At 44.0% G+C, this 18,475-nt stretch overlaps 1 protein-coding gene across 9 annotated transcripts in view; it reads left to right on the top strand.

Moving 5' to 3' along the window:
- Positions 1 to 18,475, top strand: part of APTX (aprataxin) — a 36,438-nt gene that overhangs the window by 10,617 nt on the left and 7,346 nt on the right. For all 9 annotated transcript variants that reach the window (XM_038401433.2, XM_038401426.2, XM_043515575.1 and 6 more), the window contains 3 exons: positions 4,218 to 4,553; positions 6,503 to 6,562; positions 16,619 to 16,845. In XM_038401433.2, the coding sequence (XP_038257361.1) occupies positions 4,218 to 4,553; positions 6,503 to 6,562; positions 16,619 to 16,845 (623 nt within the window). The remainder of the gene's footprint in view (positions 1 to 4,217; positions 4,554 to 6,502; positions 6,563 to 16,618; positions 16,846 to 18,475) is intronic.

Raw genomic sequence — 18,475 nt, 5'->3', positions numbered from 1 at the left:
ACTGGTGACCTACCAGAGAGAGAGAGAGACTGGCTTTTCACAGAAATCGTTACACTACTGTACTACAAATACTGTACTCTGGATGCAGTGCTCTACAAATCCAAAAAGCACCACTACAGTCTTACTGGGCTTGGTTAGAAACAAATCTTTATTCCAAAGACCCCAGCTGCTTGATAAACGTTTTACACTTGGCTGCAAACTATATTCAGTGAAACCACTAAGGGATCAGCAACCACCAGTTGCCCAGTGAGTAAGCTTTAATTACAGTCTGAATACAACTGTACAAGAAACATTGGGAACACTGTGACTACATTCAGATAGGCAGTTGCCTCTGAAGATGGTGCTTAGTGCAAGTTTCACTGTATATGAAGATTGCTTCTGGCCTGAAGGAAGTGCAGTGCTAGAGTGTCAGGAAGTAGCCTTTAAACAGCACATGGTTCAGGATGGAAAGTGAAGAAAATTTTTTTCAGCTGAAAATTTAGGGCATTATAATTCAGCAGAATATCCTGGGATTCCAGCTGAAACTTGAAGGGCTAAAACTCATGCAGCGTACCCCAGACTCCAAGTCATAGTGCCATTGTGTGGACCTTGCAGGTATCCAACAGGAACTCTGCTAAAGAGAAACCTGGAGGCAGCGTTTAGAGGCTGAATCTGGTTTTTGTCCAGTGTGTTATAATTAACTAAAAGCATTTCGTGGAAGCATGGAATCCAGTTCCTCAAGGATACAAGTAGCTCAACCTCAAGTGATCTTGACAGTAGTATAGTCTTCTCCAAGAACTGACCCCACTCTGTTTTGCCCCCCTCTTCCCCAGCACTGCTGGGGTATTGGTTATAACTAAGGCTACGATTATGTCACGGAAGTCACGCAATCTGTGACTTCCATTGACCTCCGTGACATTTTCTGTCCTGGGGCTGGAGCTCCCAGCCAGCCCCGCCCCTGCAGCTCCCAGTCCCTGCCCTGGTTGGGGAACCTTGCAGCTGCCCTGCGAGGGCAGGGGTTAATGCGGAGCTCCCACGTACCACAGCAGTGGGTGCTGAACCTGCCTATCCCTTTTGTCAGGGATATTTTTAGTGAAAGTCAGGGACAGGTCACGGGTTTCCGTGAATTTTTATTTATTGCCTGTGACCTGTCCATGATTTTTACTAAAAATATCCATGACAAAAACTTAGCCTTAATTATAACTGATTTAGAGAGGACAGAGCTACCTCTAGAGCCACCAGTAGAGCTTCTGGAAGCACCTGAGTTTTCAAAACCCTTTTTTTGGGAAGAAACACACAAGGATGATATAGATTGGTAAATAGCTATGAAAGAAAAGGTAGATCAAAGTTTCAGTTTAACTCACCTTGTGAGTGTCCCTTTGATAGGGCAGCTGTGAAGAGCATTGCTGAGTTTGCTGATATAGATATAGATTCATAGATACTAAGGTCAGAAAGGGACCATTCTGATCATCTAGTCTGACTTCCTGCACAACGCAGGCCACAGAATCTCACCCACCCACTCCTACGAAAAACCTCACCTATGTCTGAACTATTGAAGTCCTCAAATGGTGCTTTAAAGAATTCAAGGAGCAGAGAATCCTCCCACAAGTGACCCGTGCCCCATGCTACAGAGGAAGGCGAAAAACCTCCAGGGCCTCTTCCAACTGCCCTGGAGGAAAATTCCTTCCCGACCCCAAATATGGCGATCAGCTAAACCCTGTGCATATGGGCAAGATTCACCAGCCAGATATTACAGAAAATTCTTTCCTGGGTAACTCAGATCCCATTTATCTAATATCCCATCTCAGGGGATTAGTCCTATTTACCCTGAATATTTAAAGATCAATTAATTACCAAAATCACATTATCCCATCATACCATCTCCTCCATAAACTTATCGAGTAGAATCTTAAAGCCAGATAGATCTTTTGCCCCCACTGCTTCCCTTGGAAGGCTATTCCAAAACTTCACTCCTCTGATGGTTAGAAACCTTCGTCTAATTTCAAGTCTAAACTTCCTGGTGGCCAGTTTATACCCATTTGTTCTTGTGTCCACATTGGTGCTGAGCTTAAATAATTCCTCTCCCTCTCCTGTATTTATCCCTCTGATATATTTATAGAGAACAATCCTACCTCCCCTCAACCTTCTTTTAGTTAGGCTAAACAAGCCAAGCTCCTTAAGTCTCCTTTCATAAGACAAGTTTTCCATTCCTCGGATCATCCTAGTAGCCCTTCTCTGTACCTGCTCCAGTTTGAATTCGTCCTTTTTAAACATGGGAGACCAGGACTGCACACAGTATGCAGGCTATTATTTTTAATTTCTTGAGTATTATTTTTTGTGACAGGTTGTACATACCTCAGGCAGGGTAAGGGTTAACTTCCATCAAAGGAAGCCAGGCAGATGACTTGAAGCCCTCCAGGCAGTTATTTAAATGGGAAGTATTTAGTGCAGCACAGGAACTGAACTGGGAGGTGACCAGGTCCAGCTCAGCCAAAGGGCAAGGAAAACCTGGAGAAAGGGATGCTTCTTTGCTGGGCAGCTGCATTCTTCCTGAGACATCCCAGGAGAGAGGAATTAATTTCCTTTTGCTCTACTCTTGCCCAGACGGAAGTGAGCCTGCTGAGGGGCTTGGCAATGGGCCATGCCCTGTGAGCCAAAGCTGCTGAAAGCCTTGAGCCCCCGTATGAAGATGAGTCAGAGCAGAGTTGCTTTGTGCTGCCCTCATGGATGGCTCTTTCTTCTTCCTTGGCTGTTTTCTCTGTTTCCTGGTGCCTGACACTATAGTCCACCAGCCTTTCATGCTGTGATTGATTTCTTACAAAGGCACACAGAGAACATAGGTAACATTTAAAATAATATTTTAATGGATGTAAAACAGAATATTGCAACAGTTTGGTGTTGTAACCACTCTTTTATGTGGTGTGAAGCTAGCTACACTTACACGTACCTTTCATCGTTAATACAGTCATGGAGAGGCTCAGTTTGTATAGAAACACATGTCAGCATAGAACTAAAGTGTATAAATGCCTTTTTGTAGCTCACGAAAGCTTATGCTCAAATAAATTTGTTAGTCTCTAAGGTGCCACAAGTCCTCCTTTTCTTTTTGCGAATACAGACTAACACGGCTGCTACTCTGAAACCTATCTTTAATATGACTAAGTGCCACAGGAGAAACACTTTTTGGTACTTTCATAAAATATGAGACTAAATTTTTCTATAATAGAGATGATCTATATTTTTTCAATGTTTTTTTTTATTTGAAATATTTGTAACATGGGTCCCAGTTCTTCCCATGGCATTACTCCTTTGTAACTGAGGGCAGCATTAGGCCTGTCATAGTTTATTCACACACACATTTGGAATGGCAAAATCTTCTCACAGAGCTAGTCACCAATGAAATAAACCAACTTATGCTAAGAATCTTCCAAAAATGCCGTGCATTTGGAGCACAGTAAGAAGACTGATCAGAAAGTACAATTGTTTGGAACCAAGGTGCTGGTTTCTGATGCCGAGTATCGGAGTCAGACTTGATACAGCTGCTATTTATTTTTTTTTCCGAGCACCTAAAGGTATGCCAAAGGCCTTAAAACCCAGGTGAAGACACATCTCGATCCTGCAACCGATATCACTAACATGGACCCTGTACCCATGTGGAACTGACCTCATTTGGGTCATGGGCTCCATGGCAGTGTGAGATCACAGCCAGTACAGTTAATGTGGACTCTATACCAATGTGGGACCAGCTCAATTGAGGTCACTGGGGCTTCATGGCAAGGCAGGGTCAGAACCAGCTCCACCATCCTGTACTCATGTAGGAGCCTTGTGTGGCTGCATGCTTTGGTGCGGTAACAACCAATGCCACCAACACAGACCCCAGTGGGGTGCAGGGCTTTGTGGTTGTATGGAGTCCCAGTCAGCTCTGCTAACACAGACCCTTTTCCCATGTGGGATCCCATTAGGCTCATTAGGGCTTCATGCTGGTGCGGGGTTTGCTCTAGCAGTTCTGATTGCAGGATGAGGCTCTAAATCTACACCTCAAACTCCAGTTTTTGATTTGCATTAAAATGGGCCAGTATGTGGAGTGGGGTGGAGGAAGTGCCATGTATTCTTCTCTTTCTGTGTTACAGGGCAGGGATGCCCTAGAACAGTTTGGGGTAGTTGGGTTTTAGTGTATCTGAATTTGGGATCTGTACTTGTATGCCAGTTCCTACATTGTGCTTTTTTCTGGTTATCCAAAGATGGGCGTTAACCCAGCCAGTGTTGATTTGGTGGATATTGGCAAGGATGAAGAAGTGAAGCTGAAACCAGGACAGGTTCTACATCTTGTGAATAAGCTTTACCCCTATACTGTACAATTCTTGGAAGTCACAGGGGTGTCTGGCGCACAAGCAAAAGGGAAGACAAAAGCAAACAAGAGGCCATACGTAGATTCAGGGAATAGTGACATGGAAAACATGTCTGAAAAAAGTATGAAAATGGAGCAACGAGACTTGCAAGATGGTAGTTCAAGCTGCAAGCCAAACAATACCAGTAGTTCTTCCTCCTCTCCCCATGACAGCTCTTCCAGCCACAAGGTGAGCAGTAGAATACCCTGCCCTAGCACGCCCATCATTGCCAGCACTGGTGGAGCTGCACTGGTGTTACAGCAATTGTGGGAGAACATCAAAAACTCTTCCGTGTAGACTGAGCCTCAGTGTAGTCAGTCAAATCAGCTGACTGTAGAGCAGAAACCAGTTCTACTCAAGTGACTCGCATGGAAAACCCAACATAACTTTGGGGGAGCAAGCTGAATTTCCTTCTGGCTTGTACATCAGCCACAGAATTGCTAACTAAGGCCTCGATCCTGCAGTCTGATCCACATGGGCAGACCTCTACTGAAATCAGTGGGGCTTCACATGGGTGCACACAGCTGTCTGCAGCAGACTGCGGGATCAGGGGTTTGTTTCCAACTGTAGAATCATGGTGGTGGGTGATGGTGTGAGCCAGAAGAGCTCAGCTTGACTCTGATTTTTTTTTCTTGGGTTTGTGGGGTTGGCAGCTTGGAAATCCATTGTTTTACTTGAAAATGGAGGAGATTTGGCCTGGAAATAGCGAGTGCAAACTGATGAAACCCCTTGATCTTTTCCCAGTCACTTTTCAGAGTAGAAGCACACTTAAATTAAGTGTCCATCACATATCAAAAAACTATGTTAAAAGAATGAGAGTTTGTCCCTGCCTCTGCCCACTCATTGAAACCAAACTTTCCAGAGGTCGCCACTAACTCTGTGTTCCTCGTTTTCTGGGTGCCATACTTTGGGCCTGTTCCCCTCCTCCGCCCCCCTCCACGACCTGAGCAATCCTGCAGGCAGGAGCACAGGGCTGGGAGACGGAGTTCTGTGTTCTTCTAATCCTGGCTTTGATACTCATTCACTATGTGGCCTTGGGCTAATCACTTTGCCTTTGTTTCAGTTTCTCCCTCTATAAGGTAGACACGTTGCTTCTCAAACTGTGGGTTGGGACCCCAAAGTGGGTCTTGAACCAATTTTAATGGGGTCACCAGGTCTGGCATTAGACTTGCTAAAGCCCGAGCCCCACTGCCTGGGGTGGCTAGGCTCGGGCTTTGGCTTTGGTCTCCCTGCCCAGACTTCTGTCCCCCATCCTGGGGTTGTGTAGTAATTTTTGTTGTCAGAAGGGGGTTGCAGTGCAATGAAGTTTGCGAACCTCTGAAAAAGTAGTAATGCTTACACACTTGCCTCATGAGGGGGTTATGAGGGTTAACTTGTTAAAATCTGTGACATGTTTTGAATAGTGCTATAAAAAGAAAATAGTGCTATAAAATGCTACATATTCTGAAAAAAATCAGGCCCCAAGTGTCTCAAACTGGGCACCCAATCATTGAGAAACCCAAAGTTAGTAGAGGTTTTTGCTAACATTGGCGTAATCTCCCAGTGCCTGAGCACCGTCTATTTAAAAAAACACAACTCACCCACCTTAGCCCATATTGTTGTTGAAGATAAATGTATTAATGTGTGTAAGGTTAAGATGTTACGGTGATGGGTGCAATAGAAATGAAAGTACTGTTGCATTCAGTAGAGGGTTTGAATGGTAGCAGAGAGCAAGGCCTGGGGCTACCCACTGAATGACAAAGATAAAAAGAAATATTAATGGCTGTGTCACAGAGCACTGTCTATCCTGTGCATTGAATGATGCAGGGTCCTGTAGAAGAATAGTCTGTGATTAAGGGCTGTGTCATAATGCAGATGAATAAGAGGGCCAAACTAATGGTGCCTGGGCAACTCTAATTCTGGAATTTCCCAACTGAAAGTGTTTTACTTTGCAAACTTTACTTTAAAAAAACTGTTAAAGTTATTTCATAAGTTTTTTAAAAAGAAAATACCTTTTTAACACTGGTATGTATTTGTATCAGCAAAATAATATTGGCGTTATAATAAAAATTATTTAATTGAAGACTTTGGATTCTGCTTAAATATCATTAGATTTTTTTAACTTTCTTCTGAAAGTGCCTATTCTATTTATACTCTAGGAACAGTTAGGACATTGGAGTCAAGGTCTGAAGATCTCCATGCAAGACCCAAAAATGCAGGTGGGAATGATCCACACTATACTTTGAATATGGATTGGTAAATTATTCCATGAGCATCCCATTCAGAATGCTGTTGAGCCAACTGCATGTTAAAATTAGCAAATGTGCATGTATGTATATCAACCTGTTTTCTAGATGCATTAGTCCTTTTCCATCAGGCCAGCAGGAGATCTCGCTCACTTTGGAGAGCCGTTGTTAATATGATGCTCCCCAATTGCTTTTCTTAACACCTGTGGTTCAGGAGAGGTAAATTTTGTGACCCAATTAACCAAAGAAGGTGTGGGTGGAATTTCATGGAATCCAAGAACCGTGTGACAGTTGTGTCCCCAGCACTAGATTTTCCTCTGTTATGGTCACTTGGTTTCATTTATAGCATTGTGTATAAAGCATGTATCACTTGTTTCAACATCTGGATCCCAAAAAATAAGTCTGAAATGCAGTCACAATACCATGCTTAGAGCAGGCACTTATGAGACCCAGGAACTAATTAGGAGAGGTCATCAGGCTGTTAGGTTGACCAGTTGTGTCCCCTGGGTCCTCCGAGGTTCTGAACCCACATTGGCTGGTGAAGAAATGAGACACTGTATTAGTACCCTAAATTTTATTAAAACACACAAACTAACAAAAATAAAATCAAGCAAGCTTAGCTTCAGTGATAGGTTATCTTCAGTAATATTAAACTAAACTAGAAATAAAGCATTACCACTATCCAATCAAAATCAGATCAAGATTAAACCAAATTAGTCTAAATATTAGATTGGAGTTAACTAATCAAATTAGCACCAAAAAGCATCAGACTTTATAGTCTAAGAAGGTGGATCTCATTTTAGTTATAAATCAAAATCAATCAAATTGATAACTGGAATGTTTAAGTATCATACTGAACCTATTGCCTAATGTCTGAACCGGTGTCTCTTCAAACTTCAGTTCTTATGTGATGGTGGCTACTCCCCCGCCCCCGAGATATTATCAGACTATAGCAGAGTGCTTTTGATAAGCAGAAGTTTGAGTACTCTTATTAGCTGAAACGGATGATGATCTTGAGTCTCAAGACTTTGTCACAGAACACTTTGAGTAATTACACAATAAGTAATTTTATGAGATGGAGACTGGATTACTCAATCAAGATGAAACCTAGGTAGCCCTCTGGCCTCTAGGTGTGCTAGAGGGTGGAGATCCAGTATTTCTGAGCCCATTCTTAGACAAGAATTCACTCACATCCTAGCCAACCCTAAACAAATGCCTGAGTGGATGAATAGTTGGACTTTGTACTGGGTCCTGAAGTTCAACCAACTTGGGAACGTCAGCAAGGTGGGTGAGATCAAGTGAAAGACCATCTTGGTGGAAGGTTCTTGGAAGATAGTGGCTTCCTGCTCCTTCTGAGACCTTTCTAGCTGAATTACCTGGAGTTGCCCCTACCACTAGAACAGGGAAGGAAAGGGCTGGCTGGCATTGACTGGTGCCTTTCTACTAAAAGGAGTTGGAGGTGGGTGTTTCCCAAATTATTATGGAATACAGCATAGGAGAGCGCTGCTAGCATCATAGCAGCTTTAGTTTGGGCTTGCTTACTTCTAGTATTTGGCCCTCTTGGCATCACATAAGTTTCCCCTCACTTTGCTGTTCTCAGCCAGAGGAAGATTTGCCAAACAGACTTGGATCTTGACCCCCTTTGGTTATATGATTCTATTGCATCAAGAGATTTAGTTCTAGCAGAAGCCTGGATGCTTTGTTCTTGGATCGCTTACCTCACAAATGCAAGTCTTTCTCCATATGGAAGAAAACAGCTATTTCAGTGCTGATTCATACCCTAAGCAAGTGACTGAGAATATTGTTTTGATAATCAGGATACCTTACCCAGCAAAGGATAAAGTGTTAATAAAACTGTTTAACTGCTACACAATTGTTGTGTGAGGTTTTACATCAGATTATTGCTGGTTCACTTGCTTTGTAACCACAATTAAAACCACTTAACTTTTTATTCAATTCAGCCCATGTCTATATTACTAACTAATGTTAACTCAAGTTACGTTGGCATACAGCTGCCGCAGTCAGTACATCATTTGTGTGTGTGCATGCTTGGCTCCTTGTGTTCATAGGAGCCAACTTCCCCTCTGCCCTGTGGGTGCTTGACCCCCACCTCTAGCCATGTCTTTGTCCCACCCTCACCCAGCCCCAATTCCACCCTCTTCCCCCAAGTCCCCGCCTCTTTACTGCCTCCTCCCTGGAGCGCACCGTGTCCCCACTCCTCCCCTGCCTTCCTGGAAAGTCCTGTTAGGCGGCAGGCGGGAAGCGCTGGGAGGGGGAGGAGTGGGGACGTGGCACGCTCAGGGGAGGAGGAGGTGGTGGTGGAGGGAGCTTGGCTGCCGGTGGGCATGGAGCACATGCTGATTTTTCCCTGTGGGTGCTCCAGCCCTGCAGCACCCACGGAGTCAGCGCTTATGCTTGTGTTAGTGGTGCGCATACTCACCAGGAGTGCTTGTATCAATGCACGATGAGGTGCACTATGGGTAAGTCTACAACTGTACAACTTGCCACTGTCCAGTGCACTGTCTTTTGGGAATACACGATGGGGCCAAAGTGAGTCAGTTGGGATGACTGGAAGCATGAGTTCAACTTTTCAGTTTGCAACTGTCTCCATCCCATAATGTCATCTATATCCCATGATTTTTGCGCCTTTTTTTTCCCCAAAAATCCCACAAACCCATGGAGGCTGCATAGCTCTGCACTATTGTCATGACCGTTGCAAGAACAGGGTGCAACATCCTGTAGTATTTGCAGACCTGCAAGAAGAGATGCAGGTAACATGATGATTCCTTGGAGGACAGATTGCTGTGGAAAGTAGCAAGACCTGATTCAAGGTTGTTGGTGGTGGTCACAGAGGAGCTGCAAGATGATGGAGCACTGGTTCTGGGCCTCAGAGACAAGCAGTAACTGGTGGGATCACTTTATTATGCAGTTTTGGGATGATGAGCAGTGGCTGCAGAATTTTAGGATGTACAAGGCCACATTCCCTGATGTGTGCCAAACTTGTCCCAGCCCTCCAGTGCAGGGACACCAAAATGAGAGATGTGCCAACAGTGGAGAAATGAGTGACGATCGCACTGTGGAAACTTGCAAGGCTGGATTGCTACCAATCAACTGGGAATCAATTTGAAGTAAGGAAATCTACAGCAGGGGCTGTTTTCATACAAGTGTACAGGGCCATTAATCGCCTTTTACTATGTAGGACTGTGACTCTCTGCAACATGCAGGACATAGCGGATGGATTTGCAGCTGTGGGGTTCCCGAACTGTAGTAGAGCAATAGACTGCATGCATATCCCTATTTTGGCACTAGCCCACCTTGCCACTGAGTACATCAAGAGAAAGGGCCTACTTTTCTGTGCTTATGTAAGCACTGATGGAGCACTGGGAATGCTTCATCTACATCAGTGTGATTAACTGGTCAGGGAAGGTGCATGACGCTCACATCTTTAAGAACCTAGGACTGTTCCGAAAGCTGCAAGCAAGGATTTTCTTTCCCAACTGGCAGATTACAATTGGTGATGTTGAAATGCCAATAGTGATCCTGGGCAACCCAGCCTACCCCTTCTTCCCATGGCTCATGAAGCCATATAATGGGCACCTTGACAGCACCAAGGAACACTTCAATTACTGGCTCAGGAGGTGCAGAATGACCATCAAATGTGCTTTTGGTCATTTGAAGGGTTGCTGGCGTTGTTTACTCACAAGATTGGACCTCGGTGAGAAAAACTATCCCAATGGTCATAACTGCTTGTTGTCTTGCATAATATCTCTGAAGCAAAGAGGGTAAACTTTCCATGGGGTGGAGGGCTGAGGTGGAGCATCTGTCTGCTGAATCTGAACAGCCAGATACAAGGCCATTAAAAGAGCTCAACGTGGAACTATACAGTTCAGGGAAGCTATGAAAGAGCATTGTAACTGTGAGTCAGAATAGCGTACGGTTTAGTGGTGTGCTCCACCTGGCTCTGCTCTTTTCCAGTCCACTATGAATCATGAGGTAAATTCTGCGTGTGTGTGTATAAATATACAGGAATATAACATTAATACACCTATTGATTTTGTTTGTGAATGATCTTATGAGCATGGTGACAAGTAATTGAATGCTTTCAGAACTGCTGAGTGCCAGACAGTTTTTGTTGAGAACTAATAAAGAAGAATTTTGTTCTGAGTAATAGAATTTTATTCTGTAACAGAATCTGTGCAAAAAATCGCCTGTCAATTTAAAAACAAATACATTTAAGACTTAATAAATTAAGAGAACAGAAATTATGAACAGGAGAGAACATTTCATGTCCATTTCAGCTACACATACATCCACGGTGACTTTCACAGGTTAGTGTATGTGAAGCTGTGATTGTTTCTAATATCCCCTGGGATGGAGCAGTAGGGGTAGTGCAGTGACCCCTCTTGCCATGTGGAATATCGAGGGCAGTTATAGGGAGGTCCCAGTACTGAGTTCTCAACAGGCTGCGGAGGGAGGCAAGCCCGAGATTGTTGCACCTGCAGGTCCACAGAGTCTGCAGCATCTGGGTTTGCTGCCTGAGAAGCCCCATTATGTCCTGGTGCATCTCTATCTACATTTTCTCCACTTATCTTCTCTCCACTCTATCCTTCTCCAGGCTGTCTGCAGTGTTCATCCTCCAGGCCCTGTGCTCACTGTCCGATGCACTGGCTTGCAGGATCTCCTGGAACATGTTGTCACAAGTCCTCTCCTTTCTCCTCCTCATCTGGCTCAGGTGTGCTGTGGGTGTGGAGGGGGAGATGCTGAAGAATGCAGTGGCAGCAGCTGTAGATAAAACATACAGAGGTACCATTGTCAGTGTATTCACTATAGAAAGTGAAACTTAAGATACTGAACTCACTTCCTTTGCTCCCATAAAGTTCTAAGCACTAAATTCTCACTTCTGCTTGGGATTGCTTGTGCACGGTGCCAGTCCTAGCACCAGCCACAATGAGTGTGGCCTGGGGTGATTGGGGAAATGAGGAGGGAATTGCTTGGTTGCCTGATTCTAGTAGTATAGGGAAGTGGCACTGAATGCTGGCATCATTTTTCACAGGTGGTGGTGATTTTAGCTGATATCTCACTCCTGAAGGTAACAGGCAGAGAGCACAGCTGCTGGTGGTGGCCTGATGCCACCTAGGCCCGTATGCTGCTAGCCAGTGTACTGCAATGGTGCCTGCTGAAATTATTTTAGGATACTTTACCATGCCACTCTATCACAGAGGAAGAAATAAGACAGTCTTCCCTAGAAACCTTTGGCAGAGGATTGCAGAGTATCTCCATGAAAGTTTCATCATGTGGAGAAAGTGAATAAGGAAGTGTTATTTACTCCTTCACATAACACAAGAACCAGGGGTCACCCAATGAGATTAATAGGCAGCAGGTTTAAAACAAACAAAAGGAAGTACTACTTCACACAACCCACAGTCAACCTGTGGAACTCGTTGCCAGAGGATGTTGTGAAGGCTAGAACTATGATGGTTCAAGAAAGAACTAGATTAATTCATGGAGGATAGGTCCATCAATGGCTATTAGCCAAGATAGTTAGGGATGCAACCCCATGCTCTGGGTGTCCCTAAAGCTCTGATTTCCATAAACTGGGAGTGGATGACGGGTAGATCACTCAGTGATTGCCTGTTCTGTTTATTCCCTCTGAAGCACCTGATATTGGCCACTGTCGGAAGACCGAATTCTGGACTGGATGGACCATTGGTCTGACCCAGTATGGCCCTTCTTATGCTCTAGTGAGATCTCAGGAGAATTATGGGACATCCCTGTGCACATAAACAAACTGTTCACCGTGGCCCTCGGCCGAAGATAGACAGGATTGAAAAGCAATAACTCTACCTCTTTGTTGTACCACTATCTCTTCTAGTATGAGTAAATTAACAAGTCAAAAGATGTGTCCTGCTACTTTCAGGGAGGCTATCCCTGAAATTTAAAATTAAACTACACACTTACCTGAGGTTTCTTCCCCTGCACTGGGCTTGCCGATGCTTAACTGGTGGGACTGATTGAACTGTACTGGAATTAAAAACAGGTCCTGGCTTGCTGCATGGCTGGATCCCCTGGTTGTCTGTCCCCATCCTCCTCTTCCTCACAGTTCATAGCAGGGGTCTGTGACTTTGGATTCTCGAATGAATCCGTGGTGCTGTTGGGGGTGGCGGAGTCTCCACTGAGTAGGGCATTCAGCTCTTTGTAAAAGCGGCAGGCCTATGGCTCGGCACCAACTTGATTGTTGAAGGCCTTCTTGGTCTTCTGATGTGCCTGCCGCAGCAACTTGCCTTTCACACAACACTGCTGCTGGTCCCTGTCATAGCCCTTCTGCGTCCCCTGAGAAGTCTGCTTGTAGATAGCCACGTTTCTAGGGCAGTTTCTGAGCTCTACCTGCACAGTCTCTTCTCCCCACAGGCACAGGAGATCCAGTATCTCCTGTCTACTCCAGGCAGGAGTGTGTCTGAAGCATGTAGCCGGCATGGTCAGCTGGGCAATTGCACTCAACAATGGAGAGATGCTAGGTGTGCTTGCCAAGCCAGGCAACCAGGAAAAGGAATTTCAAAAATTTGTAGGGCTTTAAAGGGGATAGGGTTCTTCTGGTCTCTGACCCCTCACCAATGGAGTTCACAATGATGACCAGAGTGTTCAGTGTGGGGCATTGTGGGACAGCTGTTGGAGGATAGTTTACAGTCGACCTAAGAAATGCAGTGTCTACACTCACACTGTTGACCTAAGAACATCAACCTTGGCTCTATACCGCTCTTGGAGGTGGTATTAAGTCAGGATAAAAGAGAAGGAGCCCTTACATCCGCAGGAGCCATATTTAAATGTAGACACATGTGCAACAAGGCTGAAGAAAGGCAAGTTTTGTTGACCTTGTTAACTTTGTAGTGTAGATCAGGCCTCCTGGATAAAGAAGGAAAACCGTTAAAGTACTTGAAACTTAAAAAGTTAAGTAAAAGCTTTATTTTAACAATTTCTCTGATTCCTTTTTTCATTTGTTGTATGGAATTTTTATTGGGAGAAATCTCTGCTAGACAGCTTTGGGTGGTGTTAAAGATCGCATTATCTGTCCTGGTTGCAGGAAGGAGAGCCAGTTTTGTACAGCCTTGAGTTGTTGAACTTTGATTCTGTTTCATTTAAAGCAAAGCCGGGAAGATGTACACACAAGCATAAAAAGAGGAAAGCAGGGATGGAAAAACAAGCCTCTCCCCCTGGAGGCCTCACTGCAGGGAAAGCAAAGGCACAGCATACAATATTACTAGCCACTTCAAGAGACTTGGCAAGCTCTTACCAGGGTCAAGCTGGCTGGCCTCTGTTCACAGCAGTGTTGTAAAAGGTGCTTTTGACTTGGTTGGTCAAGCCAAACTCTGCTTGGGCAGAAGGCAAAGATAGGCAAAAGGAGAAATTAGATGTGGGAGGAAAATGCCATAATAGGGGAGGGGCAACGGTAGGAACTTGAATTTTACATCTTCCCCAGGAATTGTGGAGGATTTAGCTGAAGCTGGTGGAGGTGGTGAGTTCATTTGTTTTCCCCTTTCTAGTTGGTATGGCTTTAAAGATCAGGCCAACAAAGAACCGGTGGTATGATGGTAGTTCCCAGGGTTCCATTTGGGGGAGGAGTCAGTCATGATGGTGAAACTCCCTCCCTCAAGCTATTCAGTGCACAAGTCTTAGTTATTCAATCCAGCAGCTGCCAGTAAGCAATCTCTCCTTCCCCAACTAGAAAAGCAATGCCCAGAAATGGGTTGGAACCTCCTCCTACTGGAATTGCCTAGTGAAGGCATGAATATAATTGGAATTGCAGTAAATGTCTCCTTTTGTTTCTAGAATCCCTTGGCTCGTTGTCAGACCAATCTGTGACCTCACCAGGAGCCCTGCATGCCCTAATCACAGGTCTCCCAGCCTGAATATGTTTCCTTCTCTTTGTACTAGTCCATCTACAGCTTCTGCCAGTTTTATTTAATAGGCTGACTATTCTTTTTAAATCTCACCTGCTTTGGACAACTAAAAATACAAGCCTTCGCATAACGTTGTGGTGCTTGCTTTCTGTTTGACAAGCAATAAATGGCAAATTTCTGTTGGAGCATCCTCTGCTGAAATGTTTGATGAAAAGATTCCTTCACCCTCCAGAACTGTGTCCCACGCAGCCAAGCGATCTGTCTGACCTCAGTAAATATAGAGACTTCAGGGAGTTAGGGATATGTTTTCTACATCCTCTCTTTGCAAGTGGCTTTCTGGGTGAAATCACCTTAGCTGGGTAAGTGAGCACCAAAGGCTTTGACAGCTTTTTGCCTCTTCATTATTTCTGTTAAAGCAAGGTGGTCATTAGTCTCGTCCTAGAACGTTTGCTGAATGCAGTCTGAGTGTGTCTGCTGCAGCCGAGTGACTCCTTATCCTAGGCAGCCAGTCTACATAAATCAAGATTGGATGTTTCTCTAAAAGACCAGTTCTAGTTCAAAGGAATTATTGTGGGTCAATTCTCTGGCCTGTGTTACACAGGAGGTCGGACTAGATGCTCATAGTGCTCCCTTCGGGTCTTGGCATTTATAGATCTATAACCCAGATGTGGAAAGGCTTGTTTGTTACCTCACTGCAAATGCAAGTTTTTGTAAATTATCTTGGTTATGCTACCTGCAGAGAAGTGCCCAGAGAGTTGCATATATTGATCCAAATACTTCACAGGTGGTAGTAGAATGTGTTGAGTATGGCTTATAGGAGACTTTATATAGTCAAATAGAAAATCTCAAGACTCTTTCCACCACTGTCTCTCAGATAAGTGTTTATTGCTTGGTAATTAGTCAATATTGATCTCTGAAGGTATATTTATGATGGGTAAAATAGTGTACTTAACATTCACCGGAGAGCTCCAAATGTATTTTCTCCACAGATCCATACTCTCCTTTCCTCCATCCTGTTAGAGAGCTTATTCCTTCACTCTCCCACTTCCCTGGTCCTTCTCGCATGAACAGAGAGCAACAATACCCGAAGTCTGAAGGTGCAAACAATTCAATGTTTATTGGGGTGAACTTCCAGCAAGCTTAATTCCTAGATCCTTTTTCCTTATTTTCAAATCCCAACTTGCTTCCTGATTGCCCCTAATCTATATAGTAATATTCTTAGCTATACCTTAACCAATCATTTTACTGAAATTTACCTAACCAATCCTAACATATTGTAACATGATTAGCTAACCAATTATATCCCACCACCTTAATTAGTTTACACCCAGCAAAATTAATTATACAGCAGACAGAAACAATCACAGAACCAGACAGAGACCATGCAAATAAACAATAGCAAAGTGGGAACTATAATGACAAAACAATACAGAAGTGAGGATTTCACAACTACATCTATAAAGACATACGGGTTTCCCGTGTCTATTGATAAGTAGTTTTCTGTCTGGTAAGAACTCATCAATCTAAATTTCCTTTTACATCTTCTAGGCTCTTCCCTTTCTCCGGAGGTGATAGATCAGATCACCTTTCTAACAGTCCCCTATTGACTAGTTTGGAATGTGAGGATGTGACCGTTTGCTTCCCAGCTTATGGCTGCTTCTGCTGCTTAGCCAAAGGCATTGGCCTAAGAACAGGGCCTCAGACTGTCACAGTGAGAGAAGGCCCTTACACAGATTCTTTCTTGTGTATACCTCTATTACTAGCTAAATGATGAACATATACCTACATTCTTAAAGTATAGGCCTTTACAGGCAGGCCTGAATATCTATATCCTAACACATCCCTGCTTTGGAAATAAGGAGTAAGTTTAGCCCTACCTTGTTTCAGAGGTGCACTCTGTACATCTGTATGTACGTGTGTGCGTGCGTGTGCGTGCATTGGCCCCATACCAAACTAACTGCTTTTGAATGGTTCTGTGACACGGGCATGGAGCATACAAGTGTGAATCAGTGAAGCCAAATATTTGGATAATTCATGTTGATTATTTTTATTATGACATTCCAGCGAACCCCAGTCAATGGTAAATAACCTTGACCCCTCTCTCTCTCTCTCTCTCTCTCTCTCTCTCTCCTAGGTTTACAAAGATGAAAGGGTTGTAATCATTAAGGATAAATATCCCAAAGCTCGTTACCACTGGCTAATCTTGCCTTGGGACTCCATCTCCAGTTTAAAATCTGTAACAAAAGAGCATCTTGAATTACTACAACATATGCATGCTGTTGGGGAAAAGCTGATCCAACAATGCCTGGATAAAGATAGCTTGGAGTTCAGATTGGGTTATCATGCAATTCCCAGCATGAGGTAAGGCTAGATTGTTCAGCCAGTTTTATTTGTTATCTGGAACACATTCAACCGATGGTATTGATTTCATGCCTACATAGCCAAGGTTGTGTACCTGTTTTTGGACTCGAGCCTTTTTGATTTACTGAGATAAGGCCTTATTTTGAAAATTTGCAAAATGAAATTCTTTTGATTTATGATGTGTGTGTTTGTGTCTTGAGAAACAGGAATGTTGGATGTCATTAGGAGGTGTAGAGTCTGCAACATAACAATTCAGACCATTTAAACTATATAAAAGTTAAACGGAGTATTAGCTACGCTTTATTTTTCTCAAGATTATTTTTTTGCTTACTGAGAAATATATAATTTTAATTAAATTTAATTCACATCGTTAAAAGTAAGTAGAAAAATTTTATAAGAAAATGGCAACTTTTTATTAATCTTCTGGAAGTCAGAAGTAGATTTTTCTCTGAAGCCCACATGAAGGCATGCTCTCCTAACATTGGTAAAAATTGAAGCACAGTAGTGAATGTTCCAGTTTATGGTGCAGACTGGTTCTTCGAGTAGATGTAGCCGTGTATTCCACTTAACTATGTATGCACCTAGCATGTTAGAGCTGGAGAATTTTGCCTAGCAGTACCAATAGGGGGCCGCACTTGCACCTTGTGGCCACAGCCCTTCCCCATGCTACATGATGCAGCATTATCTCGACCCCTTCCCCCCCATACACACACACACACTTAGTTCCTTCTTACCGTCCGTCCCTGGCTGGAATGGGAGCACTGTGTAGTTGTTAACGTCACAATTCCTCATCCTTTGACTTAGTTGCATATAGTTAGTTGGTACCTTTTAGTATTAGTGTTAGCGTTAGCTGGCTTAGTAAAATGTTTTGCCTGGTGATACCCTCACCAGGGTTGGTTGTCTGTCATAGAACCATAGAATATCACGGTTGGAAGGGACCTCAGGAGGTCATCTAGTCCAACCCCCTGCTCCAAGCAGGACCAACCCCAACTAAATCATCTCAGCCAGGGCTTTGTCAAGCCTGATCTTATAAACCTCTAAGGAAGGAGATGCCATCACCTCCCTAGGTAACCCATTCCAGTGCTTCACCACCCTCCTAGTGAAAATGTCTCTTAATATCCAACCTAAAAGTCCCCCACTGCAACTTGAGACCATTACTCCTCATTCTGTCATCTGGTACCACTGAGAACAGTCTAAATCCATCCTCTTTGGAACCCCCTTCAGGTAGCTGAAAGCAGCTATCAAAGCCCCCCTCATTCTTCTCTTTTCAGCCTCTCCTCATAAGTCATGTGCCCCTAATCATTTTTGTTGCCCTCCGCTGGATGTTTTCCAATTTTTCCACATCCTTCTTGTAGCGTGGGGCCCAAAACTGGACACAGTACTCCAGTTGAGGCCTCACCAATTCTGAATAGAGGGGAATGATCACGTCCTTCAATCTGTTGGCAATGCTCCTACTTATATAGCCCAAAATGCCGTTAGCCTTCTTGGCAACAAGGGCACACCGTTGACTCGTATCCAGCTTCTTGTCCACTATAACCCATAGGTCCTTTTCTACAGAACTGCTGCCTCGCCATTCGGTCCCTAGTCTGTAGCAGTGCATGGGATTCTTCCATCCTAAGTGCAGGACTCT

The sequence above is a fragment of the Dermochelys coriacea genome, chromosome 5, assembly GCF_009764565.3.
Source record: "Dermochelys coriacea isolate rDerCor1 chromosome 5, rDerCor1.pri.v4, whole genome shotgun sequence".
NCBI lineage: Eukaryota > Metazoa > Chordata > Testudines > Dermochelyidae > Dermochelys > Dermochelys coriacea.
The sequence above is the reverse complement of the archived record's forward strand: the minus strand, read 5'-3'. Positions and strand labels throughout refer to the sequence as shown.